The following is a 26,253-nucleotide window of genomic DNA, read 5'->3' on the forward strand; positions in this document are numbered from 1 at the left end:
GAACCACTGGCATAAAAAGGCCTAGTTTGTGTATATATATTGGGAAGAAAATAGAACAGAGGGTATAAATAATAACTGTGGATGGGATTGGTCAAATTTTCCATAAGACTGGGCTTGAGTGAGATTAAATAAACAGTTGCACACCCCTCTGTTGTGTGTGGAAAAAGTGATGAAGGTAAAGCACCACTACAAAACACTTTAAACTGCCTTATTCATAGCCATGTACTAATTATTATTATTATTATTACTAATTAGTATCAAACCTAGCTGCTGTTCATTCAGTCGTGTTAGGTGTTTATCCTTTCCTTTGCAAGGAAGAAATTTCATGTTACTGGACCTTGGAACAACGCATGTTATTAAAGACTACTATAAAATATTACTGCAGCGTGTCCGTCGTAACAAAGCTGGTGGCTTGTAAGTTTTATCAATAGGCAGTTCATTTTAGTATTCGTCGAGTACCGATTTGCCTGTGTGTGATACGATTTGTTGGCTTGTGCGTATTGACCTGCACTGCCTACGACCGTACCTGCTTATTAAATCACATGATGTACAGTGTACACATGAGCAGATCTGGTTCAAAGTGTCAGTTAGTTCAGCGCAAACATTCCAAATGGAACAAAGCTCCACTTCCCAGCTCTGATACACGTCCAGTTATCTCTAACGACACGGGACCGGAGTGAAACGTGGATTTAAGGGACGTCCGGGATGTTGAGCTTGCTCCGTTTAAAGGTCTGGCTGTATGAAGTGAGAAGGGATGTCATTTTAACCGCTTGCATGCTGCACATACGTTTTACAAATGTTTTACTTAAATGAATTTTCACGGTACCGCTCACGTTGGACAGACTGATCGTCCCGAATCACAATTAAAGCCGCGTGGGCCCGAACCAGGACAAACAGGAGCGAGGAGTAACCGGCGCTTCATGATGTTCACAGGTAAAAAGGAAAGAAAAAGCAACGTTTGTGTGTCGTTAAACACTACCAGACGCAGGTTAAGTAGTCCATTTTCTTATTTTATTCCTGTGTTAATACAATAAATATACAAAACTCAAACTACTCGACATGCGACTGCAAAGGGAGACAAGAGTGCATTTGCACAGTACGATGAAATTATTCAGGACGACAGGCAACCACTCGTCGATTATTATTATCATCATCATCATCATCATCATTATTATTATTATTATTATTTTTTACAAAATATACAAATATCCCTTAGGTTTGCTCGAATGAACGTCACATCACCACCTCCTCAGTGTTTCAACTAATAATGTCATTGTGTTCAAAATCACAACTTAAAAGCCACGATCCAACGCAAACGCAACACACGCACGAACGCACGCACGCACGCACGCACAGGCTCACGTTATACCTTTCTACGGACTCTCCGATTTGATTCGTATTAATATAGAACAAACATTCGGGTGCCATTCGTTGAAACGATGTTTTGTTTTTTTTTTTGTTGTTTTTTTTTAAAAAAAAAAAAAAAAAAAAAAAGGAAGAACGACTTGCAGCAGCTCATCTCGAGATTATAGAACTGGAAACCTTACAATAGCGCACGGGGATGGGGGGGGGGGTTGGGGGGTGGTAGACACGAGGGACATTACACACACACACACACACACACACAGTTTTAAAACAAAGCTATGAGGTAAACGCCTCATAGTAGTGTTTTGTGCGCGCGCGCGTCTGGGTGTTAACGCCCGACTATCGGCTCTTAAGTCAATACTGCAAAGAGGTGACGGAAGCTACCACACACACACACTCGCGGTCTCAAAATACAGACGGCCTATGATCTTGGGAACTGTTTCTCGGAGAGCTGTTTCTCAGTGCTCAAGGCTACAAGGTTGCATTAATGAAGGAGGAATACAAAAACATAGTCTAAAACCTAAAGGGTCCAGTCGGACTGAAATGATGAGACGACTTCAATTTATAAACCTACGTGAGATCACTTGCCGTGGAGTGAAACAGCATTAAGACCCACTCAAATTCACTCAACACACATCTCTCTCTCACACACACGCACGCACACACACGCACGCACGAGTACTAGCATGCTATAATCTTTTCTCTATTTTTCTGCGCCGCTGGAGCATGCCATTAGCAAAAAACGGAGGTGGGAGGCTTTCGTTGCAGATAGTGTTTTCTTCTATCCAGGCTTCTACTGCTCATCAACACCGTCAAACTTCTGATACAGGACCTTGGGCCGAGTCTTAGTGAGCTTCTCAAGCATGTCTAACCCAACTCTTGTGTTTGTAGGTCACCGGACGAGCCTCAGAAGCCAAGTGAAGGAGCTTCAACTTATTTTCGGGAAAGCAGGAACAGCGTGTAAGGCAGAATCGGAGATTTAAAAAAATAATAATAATAAAAATTAAAAAAAAAAGCAAGAGAAAGAGCCAACTGAATCTCCCACTGGGTGCATTCAGTGAGGGACGTTCCTATCGGCCAATGAGGGGCAGGAATGAAATGCTTGTTGGTGTGAGATATTAATGGAATGTGCTGATGACTTGGATGGTGTTCCAACACTCTGTTTGCTTTGAATGTTTACAGTAAGTGGATAAACTCCTTGCTGACATCACTTCCTGTGTTTTTTTTTTTTTAAAAAAAAAAGAGAAACACGAGTCAGCACATGGTCAATCTGAATGGACAAATGGAAAGTGACTGGAGTGTGACTGACACACACACACACACACACACACACACACACACACACACACACACAATCTCAGCATAAAAGCCAGATGAGTGCATCTGCTGAGTGAAGCGGGTAGAGTCTCAGTTAGCCAATGGAGTGTGCCGTATCGATGAAGGGGCGGAGTCTGGGATCCTCCACATCTGAAACAGGCTTACAGACGACTCACAAGTCAAAGGAGTACAAATAAGAAAGAACGGAAAAAAGTGAGAAAGTGGGAGGAGCTTGAAGTTGGGCCTGCTCTCTCTCGGCCAATCAGAATTGCTCTTTGAACGCTCCGCGAGCGGCGGTCGAGGCGGCGTTGGCGGCTGCCGTTTGGACCGTTTTGTTGGACATGACGCCCGTGGCGAATTCCTGTTGGGCCTTCTCAAAGCTCGCACCAGTGGTTCGATACAGCCCATGGACCTAAACACACACACACACACACACAATCATTAAGTAATGTCTATGAACTTCTAGTGGCTAAATATTCTAAGGAGAAACAACAAACACACCCAGTATTGGATTAACACACACACACCCCATCACTAATTCCACAAATTATCTTCAATGACCCATTACTGCACAGTCTCTTTATCCATATGCCAACTTTCCCCACCTGAGACGAGCAGTTTTACCTTTTTAAACATGATGAGAGAGATGACGGCAGAGGCGGTAAACAGGGCAGCAATCAGGATCATGATGATGCCGACAGGAATGCTTTTATTAAGGCCGGTTAACGCCGAGATCCAACCACTACACACACAGATTTAATGTGCAATTCCAACATCATAGTTTTTCTTAAAATGAGATGCAAAACTAAAGTCTAAAGCTGCTCTAATATGAAGTAAGCAGGTGGGAATACCTGACTCCCCAGCCTGTGATGCCAATGGCCTGCATCACATGGACACCGAACTGGCAAATATAGATGAAGAAAAACACAAAGAAGCGGAAAGAGCTGTCACTCCTGCAGAAATAGGGAGGGAGCGAGAGAGAGAGAGAGACAGAATGAATATGGTTAAATGTGTCTGTGATAAAACACATGCGCTATAGTTGTTTTGTACTTGTTCAGACTTACATATGTGCTGATGTGTCATAAGATACAGTACATGAGGACTAAAACACGACTGTACATATTGTTATAGGAAAAATAATCGGATCTGGGGTTGGTGAGATGCTGCCCTATGCCACAGTTTTCCTATAACAGCACTTTATTTCTTTTATGCTACAGCCATTTGAGAATGCTAACAATATTTTATTTATTAAAAGATCATGTGGTTGTTTTTGTTTTGTTTTTTCTCTCCTCAATACATAGTTATGTTTACCCAAAACAAATTAGTTCCTGGTATCACTTACACTGATCAGCCTTAACATTAAAAACCACCTGTCTAATATTGGGTATGTTCCCACAAAACAGTTCTGACCCCCTCGAGGCATGGATTCCACAAGACCTCAGAAAGCGTGCTGTGGTATGGACCGGATTTGTTTGTCCACCACGTAGCACGGACGCTCGATCGGATTGATGTCTGGGGAATCTGGAGGCAGCACCTTGAACTCTCCGGCATGTTCTTCAAACCGCTCCTGAACAGTTTTTTGAAGTGTGGCAGGGCGCATTATCCTACACGAGTATGACTTTAGCCGGATTAAGGTGATCAATAATCGCTGTTTACATGGCAGTTTCTTAATCAGAATATCGTCCTAATCGGGTTAATATTGCATTAGTGTTATCCATGTAAATATACCGAATGAAATATTTAGTTAAATTATCTAATACGTTAACATAGAGTCCTTAAAAGGCTCTGCACTGTTTACGGCTGAGTATTAAATGTTTAGGGCACGTCAGGCTTAGCCGGACTCTTAGTAAAGTCAGGGTAATTCAAATGAGTGTGTGCGTCTTACCTGAACGCTCCATAGAGAGGTCTGTACCAGCAGACGAATGAGCAGGGAGTGAACAGCATGAACCACAGCATGGCCAGGCCAAAGTCAACCCCACGCTGTGAATCTACACAAAACCATGCCAAGCAGCCAAAGATGTTCAGGAACAGTGTTGCTGTGTGGACTGCAAAAACACACACACACACACACACACACACACACAATACATCAGATCTTCAGCAGGTCAAACATAGCACACAGTGAAACCAGGAAAGCGTCACCCACATTCAGCACTTTACCATCACAAGAGTTCCTGAGTATGAGGTAAAAGCAGAGAATTGGTGCATGTGAGGTTTCACCCATGCACACACTCTGGATAATAAAGAAACGAGGACTCAAAGTTGCCGATCACCATTGCATAAACGAAATTCGGACTTTTCACTTGGAGCACTGAAGCGTTTAAACCCATAAACAACTGCTACAAAAAAAAAAAAAAAAAAAAAAAAATTGACGCCCAATACTTTAGATTTTACGGATGTGTATTCACAAAGACGCGTGTTGCTCATACCGAACATCCCTTCGACACACCCGGTACTGTTTGACTTTACAGTATACAGTTCTAGAAGAGTAACGGTTTAGATCTGGTGTCACCCAGAAGACGAGGAGTTCTATCTCGAGTCTGGTTCCTTCTTCAGGAGGATGATATCTCCACCGTCACCTCTGGCTGGCTCACTAGGAATCTACCTCCAGAATTCTCTACAAGTACTCTTTAGAAGTAAAACTGAATTGGATTAAACCTCTTGTGTTTTACAAACGGAATAAATATGAATAAAGATGACAAACGCTCTTTAGTTGAACACAGCAATGGCATTAGCCCCAAATTGAGACCCGTTTTTCTAGATCCATGTCAGACTCAGCATTAATCCTTCTGTCATGATCAGCCTAATGCGAAATGGAGACGTCGAAAAGGGTGATTCAATTATTCACTGCTAGAGAAATAAGCCAAGAAACCAATGTTAAATGTGTGCCTCCATGTTGAACACTCCTGGGATGGAAATCTTGCCAAATACATTCTAATACCGTTCCTATTTGAAACGAGGCAGGAACTATTCATGATTTTCTTTCCTCCTCCCATTCATAAACTCATTTTATTTTAAACTCATTTTGTTTAAGTTTACTCTGCTAATATAGAGCCAACATGCCAGCTTCAATGTATCGTAATTATTTTGCAAAAACATTTGAACAAAACTCTAATTTGACAGAAATACCATACAACATACCATACGACCAAAAGTTTGTGGACACCTCACCACCACATTCATATGTGCTTGTTGAACATATTCCGGAATATTCCAGATTTTGCCTCCTTGCTGCTGTTATAATAACCTCCACTCTGCTGCGGAGGCTTTCCGCTAGACGTCGGAGGGGGATTCGTGTTCATTCGACAACAAGAGCGTTCGTGAGATCAGACACCAACGTTGGGTGAGGAGAACTGGGGTGCAGTCGCTGATTAAATGCATCCCAAAAGGTGTTCACTGGGGTTGAGGTGAGGGCTCTGTTCAGACCACTCAAGTTCTTCCACTCCAGCCTTAGCGGACCACGACTTCCTGGACCTCGCTTTGTACACAGTCATGCTGGAACATGTTTAAGCCTCTTAGTTCCATTGAAGGGAAACCATAATGCTAGAGCATTTAAAAAAAGAAAGACTTTCTAGACAACTCAGTGCTTCCAACTTTGTGGCAACAGTTTGGGGAAGAACCACATACGAGTGTGATGGTCGAGCGTCCACAAACTTTTGGCCATACAGTGTAGCACTCTTTAACGTTCCCATTCCCTCTCGGAGAAACTAAAGCTCGGTACATCTCGGATTACAGCAATCGCTTTAAACGTATCTACAATGTACACAAGAGTGTCTTATCACAAAGTGTCACACCCATCCTGACACATTTAAACAAATCCAAATAACACACTCGCATAACACGAACATGGCATGCTCCACTGGAACGTTCATCGCCGCTTCGGGGAAGAAGAAAGAAAGGAAAAAAAACCCCAAACAGAGCCATTTGTTTCCACAAAAGAGGATTTTTTTTTTGTCTTGTTTTTACAAAGCAGTCCATTTTTAGGTTCGGTAACGATTTATGCGTGCGGAAGCGTGTGATCACATTACAACAGATCTAATTTAGAGCGCCACTTAAGGAGGGGGATCGTCTGAGCAACACATAAATGCTGTATCCGTTACAGAAACTGGAACATGGACAAAATTTGACCATTTGTATGCTTGGTGCGTCGGCTGTGTAGTAAAAATCTGCACAACAGATGCTCAGGTACAACTCGCTTTAATAGGAACACCTGTACCCTTACGCGTTCGTGCATGCTATCGGTCAATCACATGGCAGCGGCGCAACGGATAAAATCATGCAGGTACAGGTCAAGCGATTCGGTTGATGTTCACATCAAAACATCAGAATTTGTGAATGATAAAAAAAACCATCCAGTTCTGCAGGCAGGAATGTCTTATTCATGAGACAGATCAGAGGAGAATGACCAGGCTTGCTCAAGAAGGCTGCATTAACTCAAATAACCACGCTATACAACTGTGATGAGCAGAATAGCATGCCAGCACACGCGACATGCCGAACCGTGAGGCTACAACCTCAGAAGACCGCGCTGTATTTCACTCGTCAGCCGATCTGAGGCTACAGTAGGCACATGCTCACCGAAACAGATCAAAAACATCACTTGGTGTCCCCCCACCCCAAATCTGCAGCCGTACAGTTTCCAGTGGTAACCACGATATCATTGATTATTTTCCTAGGGAGCACCAATACCAGGATGCCCCTGAACAGTTCCACTCAATGCGCTGCTGACTGGCTGACCGAGTGAAAGAGTTTCCGATAAGTGGCTCGTGATTGGACGGGAGACACTCACACATCCACAGGTAGTACATTATCTTAACCGTCTTCTGAAACTCCACCGGGATATCCACGGATATGTCGTGATAGAAACACGGACCCACGGGGAACTTCTCAGGCAGTGGTGGCCAGTTGTTTTTCCTCCCTAAGAAAATGAGAAAAAGGGGTGGGGGAACAGTTTAACCTTAAATATCCTCGAGTGAATTTTCTCAAAACAGAGACGTACAGCGACCGTCAGCGTGTCGAGCAATTTAGACGAACCGCTATAAGTCGGAAAAATGAAAGGACTTAACATTACCAATTATTTACAGCAATTCTTTTAGTTCACGTAACATTATTTTGCATAAAAAAAAAAAAGACCTCTCCCATCAAACCAATCAGAAGTAGAAATTATTAATAATGATAGGAAGAAGAAGAAAAAGCACAATAAAGGCAGAACAACCACAAGCTATCAGTTATTCTGAAGAAATCGAAGACTCTGCATATGAGACATGTGGCCAATAGAGTTCACACCTCCAGATGCATTGAGTGACTGCATCTCTCGCTCTCTGCGGTCGAGCTCTGCAGCTTTCCTCTCCAACTCCTCCTGCCTCCTCATCAACTCGGCCTGGGCCCGTGCCTGATCCTGCAACACACACGTTCAAATGCACCCCGTTACGAACCAGGCTGAACGAGACACACACACACACTCTGTAACATCATATAACGTATTACTGTCGTGTATTATTGTGGCGGTGTTGTCCAGCATCGGCTGTGGACAGAGAGGAGGCGGGTCGAACCGGAGGGGAACACGCAATGGTTCTCACCTGCATGTAATTAGTGAGAGCTGATTTGTTTGCGTCTCTTTGTGTTTTCAGTTCTCCCCCGTAGAGGCCAGAGAGAGCGAGTGAGAGAGAGAGAAAGCCAACTAGCACCGAGCCGTGTGTGGGCGCATGCATGCGCGTGTGTGTGTGTGTATAAAATAAAACCGCTGAAAAGTGAAAGAGAATAAAGCGCCTTTTGAGTTGTTCCAAGCCTGCCTCCAGCTTCCTCATTCCCTCCCTGAACTTGTCAAGGGTTACACACTGGTGCTGAAACCTGGGAAGTATTACAATTATGTTAATACATTATATTTCACAAAATAGGTTTCCCGTCCCATGTAGGGGGAGAATCTATCACGTACTTGTCATCTCTCCTGGATTAAACCCAGCAGAAAATATTACATCCATCCAAGTTCATTATGCAAGCTGAAAATGTTCCGGAAAAGAGTAGCAAGCGTACACAGGAACAATAAAATACTAGTCATGGATGATTTGGGTTTCATGTGGACATCTGTTTACACGACAACTGATGGAGCCTGATAAGCCTATATACCGTGTACAAAATCCGCAGGAAAGTAACCGTGTAAATACCCGAGGAAGCAGTCGGGTCGGACTGCGAAAACGGAATATTTTCCTGTTGGCGAAATCCCTGCGAGCAACGACACGCTGCTTCCTTCGTGCAGAAAGCAGACGCTTGAGCGATGTAGAGCTGAAGTCGATACTGGAATGTTAAAAACATTATTGAATCACGGTGTATGGTCTCCTTCAGGAAAGGGTGTGTGTGTGTGTGTGTGTGTGTGTGTGTGTGTACATTTACGTGGGTTGTGCCCAATGCTGGGACGTACTAGCGCCTTTCTGAGCGCCTCCACGGACTGATTTTAGTCGCAGTGCAGAAATATACCAGGCACACGATTTTTCCTGTTCACTCCAACACACTGGCATTTTAGGAGAGGGGGTTTCCTTACCACCACATCGTTACACCGCGTGACAACAAAATAGCAGCTTAACATCAAAGAAGTGCTCGGATTAACACACTTCCTTCCCCTGATTGGTTATTGGGTTTACAGTCCGTCCTGGCAGACAATTCAACAATAATAAGCACTATATCGCTGCACTGTTATCAGTTCACGTCAAAATAATCCACACCTGGATGGTGTTACGTGACCTGACGTAACAGTACTGTTACCACCACAAAGTGTTTTATTCCTCTAACACCACAGCAATTTCCCAGCAATCATTACTTCTTTTTTTTTTTTTTTTTTTTAAACGTATTAATGAATCTTTAGTTGCATAAATGTAGTGTTGCATAATGTCTGCGAAAAATATTCACGTTATAGCAGCTACAAGCAGTCGTTTCCTCACCGGCCTTTCATTTAAAGACGCCATGCCATGTGAAATCAAATTTTCCTCGATCTTTTTGACGTACAAGTGGTCATTCAACTGTACTATTAAAATGTCCTGCAAGTTTCGTAGCTTGACATGTCCTTCTCGGTACAAAAAGGGCGTTTATTTAACCAAGCTCCGAAAACGGCTCGTTTGGACGCGGCGGGATTCGTGCCGTCACACTGGCGGATACATTTGCATACGACTGCCCCGACGGCGAGACATCAACACCTACTTTTATATCATCGTACCGCTGGCCCCGCCCACTGGCGCTCAGTCGCTGAAAACGCTTCCGCACGTGTTGAAATTTCACTCATAAATGGAATGCTAGCCAATCATAGCAGTAGCAGGTTACACTGAAGTCTAAAAAGGTAAAGGACACAAAAACCCAGTTGTTTCAGTCAGAGGGTCAGAGACAGAGTGGAAAAAGGTCATAAATTACTAAATTTGCTATGTTTTTTTTTTTCTCTCGTTTTGTGCAAAAAATGTTACTAATATTACAATTACACCTCAGAGAAGATCATTTTTTTTTTTAAAAAATGTAAAACTAACATCACGACCCCTTTAAACCAGTAAACCTTTAAATTTAACATCTGAATTACTAAACATTAATAAACACTACTCTCAGAGCTAGTGTTACAGACCATAAACGAACACCTTCTGACCAAACAGATTCGACAGTGCTGCGGTGAGCTGTGTTCTTTGTTCTTTTGCTTGTCGACACCAATCTTGAGAACGGAACGAAACAGAACTCATCTGGCGGCCGACGGAAAGAGGACAGTTCTGGTTTTCTTTTGTCAAAAAGTTCTTGGTACCAAAAGGTCCTACAGACAATTTGAAGGTTGTCGGTAGGTCACCTTAGGGATCAAAACTGCCCCCCTGACCGCCTTATGATTGGTCAAGTGATCTTTGCATAGGCCAATGCCTGGTCCTGTTACTCCTCATGTGAGCATGTGTTTTTTTGTTCTGTTCTGTTCTACAGCTAAATCCTAGCTGGCACAATTTCTCCTCACACACACACACACACACACACACACACACACACACACGCAATCCTAGTTCATTTTCCATCTTCAAAAAAATATAATGCTGAACTCGTATATACATAGTCATGCACGTTTCTAAATGTACCACAGAATCGTTTAACGACGTTTGATTTAGAGTCCCGTTTTAGTTTTAGTCTTTTATGCGTTACGAGTTGATCGTCACCTATTTTTGTAGCTCGTCATTGCTGTAAATGAGGATAAACGTGTTTCCCGAGATTTGAATCAATCCCCTTGGTCATCCCCTTTTCAGGCAATGCTTAAATCCCCCCCCTCCGGCCATGCTGAATTAAACATCCCACCGTATGTCCCCAACAGCTGAGGGGTGTACCATGTGCTGGTTTGGGTGGGAGGGGTGGGGGGGGGGGGGTGGTTGTCCATACCACTCTTCATCGGGGGACAGAAAACATCCACACATTGCACATGTAAATAATTTATTACTTATACGAAGCGTCTCGTTTATTTTTTGGTACACTTTTCCCCACACGTTTCAAGATTTTAAAAAAGTTTGCAACCTGATTGTTTTCCAATGGGAAAGCAAACGTTCGAACGCTGAGACACAATAAACTGACTACACAGTCAAGCGTGTGAGAGTGTAAACAAACAGGAGACAAAAGAGTCTCTTATTATACTATACGTGGAAAAAGGGTTCAGCACTGCTGGAGGTTTATCTTTGTTCCTTACTGAACAGTTAAAGCATTTATTTGTTTATAGCCAACTAGTGAAATAGGATGGATTATCGCTGTAAATAACGTTAACATAAAAAAATAAATAAAACAGCTACAGAAACAAAGACCTGCCGAACAGCAGGCTTCATGATGCCCATTCCTCCTTTTTCCCCCCCGCTCTCCTCACTGTCACAGCTGTCGTCACACTCGCTCTCAATTTGTTATGAGCAAGGAGTACGCCGTCTCAGGAGACGTGGTCTGACTGTGTGAGTGTGTGTGTGTGTGCTTACCGTATGGATTAAATTGAACTTTTTAAAAATCCGTTCAAATTCGTTCATTCGCTGCCGGAGTTTTCGTTCGCCATTCTGGAGTGAATCTCATGTGTGGGCGGGGTTTAACAGCGATTCACTCTCAGTGGCTAGTGAGATTTGGATCGACAGCCTTGTGACCTGGAAGTAGAGACTTCAGTGGTGCGAATTTTGGAGAGCGTTCTGGATGGTTCTCTGTATAGTTGTATAGTGTTTGGAATTTGTAGTGGAAATTACTTACATCCTCCGTCAGTATATATATCAATATTTGAGGTTTGGGTAGTCTCGTACGAGTATTTTTTTCGTGACGAGCTCTCGGGAGTGACACGGAGCACCGTCGTCGTCGTTTGAAGACCATGTTATATTTTTGCCACCTATTGAAGACGATGATTTCGATCATTTTGAGGATTCCACACTGAATAGTTCTGCAGGAACTTGGCTAATCCTGAGCACTTAAAACTGTTGTGTTTTAAACAAATGAGCTATTTTTATGAATCATTTGCTGAACTGGTTTTGTTGGCATTTTCGGTCAGATCTGACCAGCTTTGGAAATGAATACGCCAGTCTCCTACACACCCACACAAACCTATAATCAGGGTTGCGGTTTTTACTGCTGGGCTACTGGCCAATTTTATTTTATTTTTTTAAAGGTTGTGGGTGGAAATACAAAGTCCACAGGTGATGTTTTTTTCCAGGCTAGTTTAAAACTGCTACCAGCAAAGCTGATAACTAAAGATGGTGTTTTTGCTGAAACCTGGGAACCTTGGCTATGATTCTGACAGCACCCGGCTGTAACCCAAGGGATGTATAAACCAGCAGGATGTGCAAGAAATGCAGTAAATACTTTTGCAAGGAACAGGCCACTGCAACTACACATTGTCACCCATGGGGCAGTGGTGGTTTAGCAGCTAAGGTTAACCCTCTGTGATCCAGGGGGCGCTGTATCACGGCGGACCCTGCGCTCCGACCCAAACTTCCTGGCATGCTGGGGAGAAAATAATTTCACTGTGCTGTGACAAATAAAGACTCGTTATCATTATATATAGAGCGCTAATTATGAAGATTGAAATTTGCCGTTTATATTGACTAAACAAACTCGCATTGTTTCTCAAATCGTATATCTATGCTATTACAGATTCTATATTAAGAACTAACTTTAAACAGTTTTTCTATTACAGTTAGTGTTTGAATGTTGTGTTTTTTTTTTTAATTCCTCACGTAGCCTTTTAAAAGGTCTGTTTCGCATCCAGTCTTTGTCTAGATTTTGAATATAAGGTCAGCGTTTTAGAAGGTCAGCTCATGAAGGCGATCGTGACAACTCCGGAACGTTTTCAAGAGAAACGGAGCGCGTCTGTAGTGTTTAACATCGCTGTGCGTCGCTGAAATCGGGCGTATTATACAGTCTGGCTTGGAAACCTGACGGACAGGGATGTTTTGGCTCCGACTTGCCATATATCACTGCAGTGATTTGGCCGAAAAGTTTGGGAACCCGTACCGTACGTTAGGGACCTGAGGTATTGATGGCTGCAGCCATGGCTACTGAAAATAAACACAAGACATGTTTCACAAAGCACAAATCAGACAGCCTGCTTTCTGCTGCCATAGCTTCTCAGTCTACTTAAACCCCAGTTTAACGTATTTGATACCGTGCGAGGTTTAAGCGAGGCGATGTTACAGATTTTATGGTGTTTTCCATAAAACATTTCATTTGAACTATATAATGACCATAATCTTTCAATGGAAACAAAGCATATAGATTTCAAAAGACACTGGCCAACCGAATCAATCTCCACCGTCTGTGCAAAACTAAACCTGAGGTTGAAAGTAATGCTCTGAGAGTGAAAAATCCCACCTGAGATCAAATGCATAAAGCAGCTGGATGTTGGAGCACAACGGGAGATTGATTTCCTTGGCTATGGCATTAATGATTTATTTCCAGTCACCGTAGCCGCACTTACAACGGTCCCTATCGCTGGTGGGATGAGAAGAGGTGTGCGTGTACCTGTGTTTGCTGCGGCGGTGAATAAGCTGGTGGCTCCTCGGTGGGCTTCATGATGGCTGGCTGTGTGTTCGCAGTGGGCGGGACTTTGGGACCCGAGCCGGGCGGAGCCTAACACAACAAAATGAAATATTAATACCGTACAGTACGGTATTTTTTTTTTTCCAAATTTGAAAGAAACAGTGTCACGATTTGATAAAGTTAAGCAAATGGAAAAATTCCGCAGAGAACACCTTATGATCTCCATAACGTGATATAAAGAGACTTACCTGTTTTGCATCTGTAAATGGATTGTACTCCTCCAGGCCTGGTGGCGCATTCCGCGTTACTTGTGTCACCGAGGGATCCTAAAAAAATACAGAAAGCACACAAGTTCAACTTTAAACAAGGATAACACGGACCCTGGATAACCTCTGTGTAGTTCTGTTTAAGGAATTATTTGAGCTGCATTTGACATGTTTAAAGGTGTTATTTGCAGGATTTTTCAGCTGATTTATTACTTGGGTGGGAGGGGGGGGGGGGGCACGCTGGCTTAGTGGTTAGAACGCTTGCCTCGCACCTCTGGGGTTGGGGATTCGAATCCTGCCTCCCCACTTTGTGCACGGTTTCCTCCACCAGTCCAAAGACATTCGCTGTAGGCTGTGTGGCATTTCCAAATTGTCCTTAGTGTGTGAATGTGTGTGCGACTGTGCCCTGTGATGGGATAGCCCCCATACAGGGTGTCCCCTGCTTTGTGCCCCGAGTTCCCTCTGAAAGGGTCCAGGCACCCCCGCGACCCTGTGTAGGATAAGCGGTACAGAAAATGAATGGATGGATATTTGTTACTTCATTATATTGCAAACTGCATAGTGAACACATCCAATGGTGCGCACCAGAGTCGGTCGTTATAGGTCATCACAAAACATAGCTGGTGGAAGAAAAACCTTCCCTGTTCAATCACATCAACACTTAAATAGAACTTTTTCAACAGCTTGAAGTTGGTTAAAAGTCTTACTCAGTAACACACTGTGCCAAAATTGAAAGAAATTCCAGAAATGATGAGGAAGAAGGTGATTGAAATACATCAGTCTGGGAAGGGTTACAAAGCTATTTCAGAGGCTCTGGGACTCTAAAGAACCACAGCGAGAGCCGTGATCTCCAAATGGAAAAACTCGGCACATAGAGAACCTTCAGACCATCCAAAATTCCTCCAAGACCACAGCGACGACTCATCCAGGAAGTCACAAAAGAGCCAAGGACATCATCAAAGGACCTACAGGCCTCTCTTGCATCAATAAAGGTCACTGTTCATGACTCCACTATCAGAAAGACACTGGGGGAAAATGGCATCCATGGAAGAGTGGTGAGGTGAAACCCACTGCTGACCCAGAAGAACATTAAAACTCAGCGTAAAAAAACGCATGGCAAAACAGCAAATTTTTCATTGTTTCTTGAGATCTTGTAATAATTCCTCACTGGTGAGGACACTCCTCCACGTCTTACGTCATCAAATTGCGATCGCTTCGTAAAATCGGCCGAATTTAGAGACTACCGATCGAGTCATAGAATGCGATCATTGGCCGGTACAGATTGGCGTAAAGACTTTTTCACAGCACTATACTTGCCACGGATGGCAAGGAAGCAACACGTACTTCCGAACAACTTCTGGAAATCACGAACACAGATTTGTTTAATCAAAATAATAAGTGCTCTCCTCCGAGCATGTTTAGCCGCACGCGTCTCGGATAACATGTTTCAGACCTCGTCCTTCGGGTCGGTAGCTGCTGTGTGATAAAGAGGGAGCAGTCGGGGGTTAGCTTCGACAAAACCGGGGGTGATTCTGGCAAAAAACAAAGTAACGAAGGACCGAATAAATACACTTCAGAAATACATACAAAGACTTTAGAATAAATAAATCAGTAAATTAACAGAAAAATGCATGCAAAAATAAAATTCAGAAGACATTCAAAAATAGGTTGTTAAATGTTTTTGAGTGGTTAGCACTGTCTGCCTCGCGCCACCGGGGCTGGGGCTTCGATTCCCGCTTCCGTGTTGAGTTTGCATGTTCGCCCTGCGCATCGGGGGGTTTCCTCCGGGTGCTCAGATTTCCTCCCCCAGTCCAGTGCTGTAGCCTGATCGGCATCTCCGGAAAACTTACTTCAGGGGCCAACGTGAACAAATATTACCATCCTGAGATGAGTCATAAGACCAGCAGCAAGCCAAAATACATTACTATGAGGCAGATAAAAATAAATAAATAAATAAATAAATAAATAAATAAATAAATAAACAAACAAACCACATGATCGCTGAACTCATAAGGCATATGTTCTTCATACAAGTGTATTTAATCATACTGACCGTAAACTGAACTCATTTAGGTTAAAATGCATAACGATGATGCAGAATGACATGCAGAACTGCGACTATAACTGAAAAGAAACGTGAAAAAGCACTGATACATGTCCTAACATCATGTTATAATGCCCTGCACATGACCTGGATAATTACAGTGGCTACTTAAAAAAAAAAAAAAAAAAAAAAAAAAAAACCACACAACTTTAAATTTTTAAATAAGGTTACATTATGGTTAAAGGGTTAGAGTTTCAAGAGTGAACGCTAACTGATGCTACCTCGCAAATTAAAGAACGACCTAATTAATTAATGCCGTATACCGTCTGTTGAACACTGGTGCAACGCAATGCCGTTGTCTGCGTCTGTATTCGTTAAGCGCTCCAAATATTAGTATCTGAAATTGTGCATGAACCGGTAATCTTTCATTCACAAATCAGAACAAATAGCAATTTGAAGAACGTGACATTATTATGACTGAACCAGACGTCCTGAGGAACTTTCTGGCAAGCTCTGTATTTTTTTTTCCCCCCCCTATCTAATGTCATTGAGGAAGCAACCTAACAACGGTTCAAAACAATAATGCCTTTTCCTACTCATATTGAACTGGTGTCTGTTGTTAAGAACAATAGCCGCCAGCCAACCGTGGGTGTCAGCGAGATCACGCATGTGGAAGTGGGCGGGTAGCGCTTTCCTCCGGTTGTGTTTACGACACCCTGTGATGTTTGGAAGAAGTTTGGAAAGATGCGGTCGGCTTCATGTGTCTTGGAGGAAGCACATGACAGCCCTTGCCCTCCGTGGCCGGTAGCGGTCCTATGATCGCGGAGAGCTGACTGGTGATGGGGACGGGAGAACCCAAAACAATAACCACCTATTAATACTTCATCAGATTTATTTTAGTGTTTGGGTTTGTTACAACTCCAGAAAGATCAGAAAACAAAGAAGAAGAAAAAAAAACCCCAACAATTTGCTGGACATGCGTTCAGAATCTGTGACGAAGCCAGGACGCAGTTCTGGGGTCCTTTAAAGCAGCTTTTCGTTAACCTGTAAGATTCCCTGGGAAGATTTGCGTTTAATAACTACTAACAGTTTACCAACACAACTATCACTGTTAATCAAAGACTGATTTAAAACATCACCTAGAAGTCTTTCTGTATGGAACAGCCTTCATCTCCGGAGCGCGGATACAGCCCAGAAATGCTCAACATAGGAGTAAGGATGGTATCTTAACAAGAACAACAACCCGTGTTTGAAAGTGTTTAAACTGCGGCACGCCACAGAACCAATCTGCACATGCATTCAAAGAACTAATGAGTCACGACGCGCACAAGAGAGATGATTTATGATAAAAGTATGAGTTAGAAAAGTATGCCCTATAAATCTACTGCAAAAAACTCATGCTTTCTCATTAATCTCTAGTGGCGTCTGCAAACCTAGAGCTAATTCGAGAGCTAAATCTCATTAGCTCGCGACCACTGGATGGAAAAGCATGACGGGAACTGAAACACACACACAAAAAAAAAAGTCCCAAAAGATAGAATGCAAGAGAGAGAAAAGGACTGGGCAAAACAATATTTGAGGGCCTGTCTCCCTCTCGACTCTCGAGCAGTAGGGGGATATTTGATGGGAGTCGCAGCCTATAATTTCCATCTGGCAGGGAAACGATGATTCCAATAATTTCCACTGGCTATAAATAGGTAAAAGCAAGAATCTGTGCGACCAAACATAAGAAAGGACATTCTTCCCCCTCTCCCCCCTTTTAACAGCAAGACAGCGCAGTAAGAAATGCGAGAACATTCAATTAATACTCTTGTCCCACACCTGACAAAATGTATACACGCTGTTGAAGGAGGTCTGAGTACCTGGGGCATCTCTGGCTAGCCGTCAAGAGGCCGGCGCTATGAATATTTCAGACGGTAGAACAATGAATGTTTCATGAGCCAACTGTGTGCGCGCACACACACACACACACACACAGAGAGAGAGAAAGCAAACTGCTTTCTCAAACTCAAACAAGTATTGAGTGACTTTATAACAAGACAGATCAGTAATGCTTAACAGGTCTTAGGAAATTAAATCACAAATACCTCTTACAATCACGCACTGGCTTCCACTTCACAATACAAGTATGTGTGGTCTGACTCGGTGTACAATTTGTCCCGTTTCTAAATCACGGAAACGTGACACCAGTGGTGGCTGATTAGGGATCCGCAAGAACGACCTGGATCTGAGCAGCTCTTCGAATAGATACTCGAGGGAGGGATGATACGTCACATGCACTTGGTTATCGTAATGCCGATACTGCTGTACTAATGACTTCTGGATACCGGGACATGAACATCCCATGATCCCACATTAGGGTTTTTCCCTTCACAGAGAATTTCTAGGTTCTACCAGGCTTACACTAGATGGCCAAATGTTTATGGACACTTCATCACCACACCGATATGGACTTGTTGAACAGCACATTCCAGATTTAGTCCCTCCTTTGGCTGTTACAATAACCTCTGTTCTTCTGGGGAGGCTTTCCGCTAGATTTTCAAGCGGGGTCGTGGGGATTAGGGCTAATTCGGCCGGGAGATCGTGAGCGAGGTCAGGCACTGATGTTCGGATGAGGAGGTCTGGGCGGAAGGTCTTCAACTCCAACGTTGGCAGACCATCTCTTCATGAACCTTGCTTTGTGCACAGGGGGCATGCCGGAACGTGTCTGGTCCTCTGAGTTCCAGCGAAGGGAACTTACAGCATACAAAGACATCCTATACAATTGTGTGCTTCCAGCTTCGTAGAGAAGAACCACATACGAGTGTGATGGTCAGGTGTCCACATACATTTGGCCATATTGTGTGCCAGGCATATAGTAAAATTTGACATACTGATGTATTCAACTCAAAGTACATGGGCAGGAGCAGGCAGTCAAATATTAAGCCCACGGGACAAGATGTTCAGTAGAACGCAGATTAAGTCCATTTTACACCACAACACACACACACACACACACACACACGGCGCGTTTCATCCAGTTCCGCTTGCGTGTAGAGCGTTCACTTTCTGGTTTATTCACTGGTTCAGTAAATATAACATGGAACTAGCTGGACTAGCAGGTTATTCTAAACACACACCGCCAGCATGATCTTCCAGTAGGTTTTACTTCGTGGTGTTTTCCTTCTGTGTGCCCGATGTTCCCGGCACAGACTCCAGACGCTCTGCAACCCTGACAGGGATAAAGCAGTTATTCAAGATGAATGAATGAGAGCATGCGCTGCTACTGTAGGACTGTAAACGGAAATATTAATCTGAACACGATGTCGTATATTATCATAAAATGATATTTGATTACACCTCTCTAAACAGGTATATCGGTTCATTAACAGGTATTTCTTATAGTCAGATTAGACAGAAGGCACGTCCCTAGTATCTACACCGATATCACGGCTGCGTACCAGCTCTATCAGATTAATCCACTGATGGCGCTTACACAATTTATCTCCAGTGCTTTTTTTTCCCCTCCCCCTTTTCAGCTCTACTTCCCTAGTTGTGTCTTTCCATATCTGCTTCACTTCACCTTTCTTTCTCCACTCGTACCTTTACAGCTGCTTATTCTGCAGCGCGATACGTCAGGCGTTTGCGCGAAAACACGCTTCATATCCTGTTCCTATCCGTTTCGCTCCTCCCCCAGCTTTATCGACTGGATATAACCAGGATCATATTCGCTCAGCGGGTTTTTGCCGCTGTCGCCTGTAGCAAAAACTCTCGCTGGTGCTCAAGAATACTCCCGACACCACTTCAATGCAGTTTCGCTGGACAAATATAAGCAGCCATGAAATTACTCCAACGTTTTGACAGGCAGCTGCAGTGTGCCGTTCATCCACAAAACGTGTCTGACGCTTGAGAACGTTCTTTCAGACGTCATGACTCAAGACCTGGCATGAATTTGTAGCTCGAATGGTTTTTTTTTTTTTCCTATTCTGCAGACACTGCTCACTTGACTGTACATGTTGCTCTCGAATGTATAATAAAGGTGTTCTAGCATGCCAATGCTCCTTCTCATGTTCACGTCGAGTCGGCAGCGGTCAGTCGACGTGCTTCCTCGGTACTGGGTGATGTACACGATTCTGACTGCTCTCCTGGTACTGATGATTTGATACATCCTCACCTGCTTCCCAAATTACGCAAAGCATTAGAGAGGCGATGGCAACGGGCTGGAAGACGAGTTGTGTCCTCTGTCCACGTGCCAGAAAGTACGTCACTCGGAGGATCGGTTAACGTGTTCATACTGATACAGCTTCATCAGCTGAAAAGTTACTTATATTTATAGTACCTACATGGAATATAATCAGACAAAAATCACTTCCAAATCCAATTCAAATCTTTCCCCTTTGCAACAGGTATTTTATCAGTCTGTCAATACGTTAAAAAAAATATCTATTAAGCGTATATCTTATTGTTATTCTTTATTTAGTCAAATTTAAAGCCTCGTCACCACCAAGAACCATCGATGCACACCGAAGCATGTTCTCAGACATGCGTGTGTGTGTGTGTGTGTGAGAGAGAGAGAGAGAAGGTGCCATGTTAATGATGGTGAGGATTGTGAAGCTTTTCATAGGCTGTTTTTGCGTGGGTGGCTTGATTGTGGGGGGTGAGCGCAGGCCGTGATTAAAGGGATAAACAGATGCACGGCTTTATTATTGAGAGCGGGACGGAGGAAGGTTTGACAAATCTTTATTAAAAAAATCATTAAAAAAAAGAAAGAAAGATGGGACCAAGACGTCAACATGGACTGCGTTTATGTTAAATAGTCCTAAGAAGGATTACAGGTAAAGGTGAAGCGCACACACATCTGGAAGGTCGGCACTGAGATTAACATCTGTACGCTTCACACCACCACTGTGGAACCGGTGTGCATCTGGATTCCGTAACGAAACGTTGAGAAAAGAAGAAGGACAGCTCAGTCGTTTCTACCAAAGTGTAACTTCCAGTAAATTTTTTAAAAAGAGACCTGACAGGTGCTGATTCAGCCGCAATACACCGATCGGCCATAACGTTAAAACCACCTGCCTGATGTTGCGTTAGTCCTCCTTGTGCCTCCGAAACAGCTCCGACCCGTTCAGGCATGGACTTCACAAGACCTCTGAAGGTCTGCTGTGGTATCTGGCACCAAGTTGCGAGGTTGGGCCTCCATGCTTCAGCTTTGTCTGTCCAGCACATCGCATGACTGTGTCGCTGGTTCACCGGTTGTCCTTCCTTGGACCAGTTTTTGTAGGTACTAACCAGTGCATACTGGGAACACCCCACATGTTGGAGATGCTCTGACCCAGTCGATTTGACCCAAAAAAAAAAAAAAGTCGCTCAGATCCTTACACTTGCCCATTTTTCCTGCTTCTAACACATCAACTTCGAGAACTGACTGTTCACTTCCTGCCTAATATATCCCACCCCTTGACAGGTGCCACTGTAACGAAATAATCAATGTTATTCACGTCACGTCCCGGTGGTTTTAATGTTATGGCTGATCGGTAATCGTGCTGTGTAAGGGATAAAACATGATGAGGTGTGTTTCCTATAGGAAAATAATCAATGGCAGAGTGCTGTGATGCAGCTTGCCTCAAAGCTGATTCTTTTTCACATAATTTGTCTTGACAGATAGCCTACTAACTTGCTATCTAGGGTCGAGGGTCCGAATCCCACCTCTACCCTGTGTGCATGTTCTCCCTGTGCATCACGGGTTTCCTCTGGGTACTCCGGTTTCCTCCCCCAGTCCAAAGACATGCACTGTAGCCTGATTTCCAATGGGAGTGCGATGCGAGTGTGTGTGTGTGTGTGTGTGTGTGTGTGTGTGAGAGAGATTCTGCCCTGTGATGGACTGGCATCCCGGCCAGGGTGTCCCTCGCCTCAGGCCCCGAGTCCCCGGGGACAGGCTCGATTCGCCCCACGACCCTCTGTAGGATAAGCGGTACAGAAAATACAAGGATGGATGGAGTTTCCGATCGACATCGGACCTCGGGTATACTTTTACTGGTCTTCCATCTTAAACTCATTTGTACGTCAAATACTACCTCTCGTGTAGTGTGTTATAAAACTGTTTGTGAATATAAAAAGTCTGCAAAGTTTCAAAAATCAAAGCGCACGAGAAACGGAGTTATCGACTCCCAAAAGAAGGAACCGATTCTGAACAGCCGAAACGAGTCGTTAGTGATTCCAGACTTACTTCCTGTACTAACCTATGTAGGTTTGTAACAGAAAAAAAAACAACAACAAAAAAAAACAGCCTCTGTTCTTCATCAGCTGCTCGCTGACAGCGGTAGACCAATCAAAAAAGACTGGGACGTCTGACCAATCAGAGCAGAGTTGCTCTTTGAAAGGACGAGTTTAGAACGAATCCTTTAGAACGGATCATTTAACGAATCGTTTGTGACAGTGGGGGGAAAAAAGGTAACGCTGCAATTTAAATTATGAGCACATTAAAGTGTTTTTTGACCTCGGATGTGTGTAAATCTATTGTATGAGACTTTTAAACAAAATTAGTCACGTTTCAAAACCATAATAGGTGCACTTTAAAGCTGCTGTCGTCCATCTACTGCAGAACACAGGGGCCTTCCCCCTTCTTCATCTTAGCACGCCTTATTCGCCGTTGTGCCAAAGGATCTGGAGGTATTACAAGTAGCGAATGCCTCAACAGACGAGTGCGACGGTATACTGCGCTACAGAAATCTCACGTTGTAAAGGTTGTCTTGCCAACGTTTTTGAGAGTTTTACGCAGACACTGGGACACACCATGGCTGTTGCTTGGTAATCAGTCCATAAATTTCTCACAGAAACCCTTCAAACAGCTATTGGCAATATGAGTCACTGGGTGCATCTTAAATGATGTACTTCTATAGTGCACTAGGTAGTCTTTGTGCCGGTAAATACGACAACCGCTATTAATGCCTAGATTATGTATCACAGGAAGACAATGCAAGTCTGGACACTTTTCATCCTCGATGACGTAGCAGGAAGCTTAGTAACTGGACGATACACCAAGCAAGACAGCCACGCAAAATTTCACATGGACGATACGATCTGAAAAATTTCCCGCCGTTCCTATACAGCAGGGTTAAACGACTCCAGTTTCAGAAAGTTTGTTCGATCAAATGGGACTGAATGGCAACCCAAGCTACCTCAGAATACTTAAATACTCAGGAGTGGTTTTGTTTCGTTTCGAATCGGCTCGTCACGTGATCACTTCTGACTCAAACCAGTCGTCGATTTTAAGCTTGAAGCGGAAAGATAAATGCATACTTCTCCGTCTTGAAAAACTGTCATCAACTTTTTTCCCCCCATACAAGCCTACGTTATCATCACTTCACTAAGCAGACCGGAAAAGGAAAAACGAAATCCATGGAAATTCTTCTCTTTCTGACTAAACGTCTCTACTCATATAGGTATTCTCAGGTCTGATGAGCTTCCTTCAGCTAAATCGTTGACATTCGTGCCTGCGAGTAGATAAACCACAACAAGGGATGTGCTACACAGACCGCAGTCGAATGCAAAGTCGAGTACGTTGAATGACTCTGCAACGGTACTTTTTAATTTTTTTCAGTTCAGTCTGCTAAGATATTTGAGCTTGGTCCACATCTGGACCGCTGTACAGTTGTTCTGAAGCTATTCATTACACAGTCCGAAACGCTTGATTTTGCTGCGGCTTTTTTCGAAACCTGCAATGCACTTTGCTCTTTTTTCTTTTTTTTTTTGCTGAAAACTACTTGAATTGGCGAAATTGCGATTGCATGGAATTGTTTTGCACGGTCGCTCACAGTGATGTTTGTTGGTAAATGAGATCTTTTAGCTGTACTCATGTTCGACGCTGATGAATCGAACAGTTGTGATGACAAAACAATCGATGACTGCGTTTACACGGACAGCAGTAATCTAATGATCGACCTTATTCTGGATGAGACGTATAATATTCTGATTAAGGTTTTTACATGACTCGCTTTTAGAATATTCCTTTCATGTTCCCGTTTTACGTGTTATAGAACATGGAGCGATTAACGGCGCACGTCATTACGTCCCCGCGCCACGCCGTCCCTCCAAAAATTTCACGTATCGACATACAGTTGGTCTTCGTTATGGAACCGTATACAGTTTTGGGTGTGTCATTTGTAATTTTACGAACGCTTCAAGTGCGGTTAATTATTTGTCGTGCTGTACGTGCAAACAGACGACTGCTTGAAGCCGTGGGCTGCGTCCCAAACCGCGTACTTACTTACACGTATTTCACCTACTATATAGTCAGTAAATACGTGGTTTGAGACGCCGCCGTGCTCTCTTGTTTGCCGTCAAACGATTGAGCGCTGCCGTGTGTGTACGTGTCCTGTCACAAAATGCGGTGGAAACTCTCACACGACGTTAATAGTGTGATTAAGGTGTCTGTAATACACGTCGATAAAGCGACTAAAACAGGAATACTCCACACGTCTTAATTCCATTTGTGTTTACTTCGAGTATGACTTTAATCGGATTAAGGTCCTCAGAAACCGCTGTTGACATGCTAGTTTCTTAATCGGGTTAATATCGGATTACTATTGTCCATGTAAACGTATCGAGTGTGCGTCTGAGACGCGCCAGATGGGTCTCTTATAAACAGTATAGCGTAAATACACATCGCCAAAAAGCACCGTTTGAAACGGAATGCCTGCTATAAAGATCAACACTCCATGAAATCACATCACACAGATTTGGATTTGTATGGATATCTATCTTCATCATGTGAGAGCATGCAGGATTTTCCAAACCAGTCTGCAGGATTCATCTGAAAATGACCGCACAATGTAAGAAAAGCCTGTCAGGTCTGCGTAAGAGCAGTACAACTAATCCTCCTCTAAAGCTTTCTGATTGCACCATCAGAACATGACCGGTGACCACGGTCTTAACTGGTTACCTCGATTTCAAGCAAATATACAGAGAAATTAAAGTATTGGGGTATATTACCCAGGTTCTAACAGCAAAATAAACCAATCAGAGGGCATGTACAGCGGTCACAGCGCTTTGAGTAGACACCTGAACCGACTTGGCTGCTCCTTCTCAGTAAACATAATCAGCAAAGCTCAGGAACACAGGGTTCAGTCTCAAACGGCTGTCCATCTGGCGTCTTAGTGCACTACACTGAACGGAGGAACCGGTCTCTTATACAGACTATGTAGTGCACTTACAGAGCTTACACAGCGCCTTTTGGGACTCAGCCTGCGAATACGTTTCTGCTAACGGTCCGATTTTAGTCAACGTCGGAAAGGACAACATAAAACAGAATTTTAACTGAAGCTCGTTCGAATAACGCAGGACATCTGACGTAACGACAAGCGCCATGTCTTTATATCTTTATTAACTACAACATCTATTTAAAAAACAAAAAACAAAAAAAACAATAAGAGCTTGTTGACATGGAGAGCGCTGGGTAATATTAAGGGAATTTTTCAACAGACCTAGTAGAAGTCATAACCGTTGTGAAATAAATACATGTTCATTAGAAGGAATATATGATCAAGAGTACGTTTAAATTATTTGAAATAAATAAAATAAACGCATATATTGACAGTGAGTACACTTGCTTAGCAGGGCAGGGTGCGTTAGCGTTAGCGTTAGCTAGCCGTCTGTGTAACTGACTGACTGACTGATATCGGTGAAGGGAAACGGCTTGATTTTTCTCTTTACCTGAAAAGGGTTGCTGAAATCCGGATCCGCGAAAGGGTTGCTGTCGAAATCCGACATTTTATCAATGAACTGTCTTCACGCTACAAGAACAATAAAACCTGAACAACAAAAAAAACCACACTAATGTGAACCTCTCCTGCACAGCAGCAGTAGCGGCGGGGGCAGCTAAGGCTTTCCACTGATCTGCAGCTGCAAAATGGCAGGACCGGAAGTGACGTGTGCGTGCGGTTTGTCTAACCGATTACTTCAGCGTTTTCGTGGCGTTTTATTATTATTAATATTATTACAGTAATTATAATGCACTGGTTATCATCACATATTTCGAAATTATATTTTTATTTTACTGTCTATTGTGTAAAATAGTCGAATTTTTTAATTAATACATTGGAAATATAACGTTCCAATCATTTAATGGTTCAATTTATGTTTTTATGGATCAATCTTCCTATTCTCAGTATATTCTTTGAAAAGATACTTAAGTTAGTAAAACGTTTAAATGAATCGCCAGTTATATATGTGGGCATTTCGCAAGAAAACCATCTCTAAGTGTAAAATGTAAGTGCTGCCACCTAGAGT

General features: G+C 43.2%; 1 protein-coding gene across 3 annotated transcripts; it reads right to left on the minus strand.

Moving 5' to 3' along the window:
• Positions 1–989: 989 nt before the first annotated feature.
• Positions 990–25,989, minus strand: scamp1 (secretory carrier membrane protein 1). Of its 3 annotated transcripts, XM_053647978.1 has the most exons (10): positions 21,641–25,661; positions 14,216–21,293; positions 13,926–14,003; positions 13,660–13,767; positions 7,969–8,080; positions 7,472–7,600; positions 4,568–4,727; positions 3,534–3,635; positions 3,307–3,424; positions 990–3,094 (listed from the first exon to the last, which is right to left on the minus strand). In XM_053647978.1, the coding sequence occupies exons 4-10, from the start codon at positions 13,708–13,710 to the stop codon at positions 2,945–2,947; spliced, it is 822 nt and encodes a 273-aa protein (XP_053503953.1). In that variant the 5' UTR covers positions 13,711–13,767; positions 13,926–14,003; positions 14,216–21,293; positions 21,641–25,661; the 3' UTR covers positions 990–2,944. The 3 variants fall into 3 exon arrangements, with proteins under 3 accessions (XP_053503953.1, XP_053503950.1, XP_053503951.1); XM_053647975.1 differs by lacking the exons at positions 14,216–21,293; positions 21,641–25,661 and adding an exon at positions 25,678–25,989; XM_053647976.1 differs by having other exon boundaries at positions 14,216–25,661.
• Positions 25,990–26,253: the final 264 nt, after the last annotated feature.

The sequence above is a fragment of the Ictalurus furcatus genome, chromosome 18, assembly GCF_023375685.1.
Source record: "Ictalurus furcatus strain D&B chromosome 18, Billie_1.0, whole genome shotgun sequence".
Classification (NCBI taxonomy): Eukaryota; Metazoa; Chordata; class Actinopteri; order Siluriformes; family Ictaluridae; genus Ictalurus; species Ictalurus furcatus.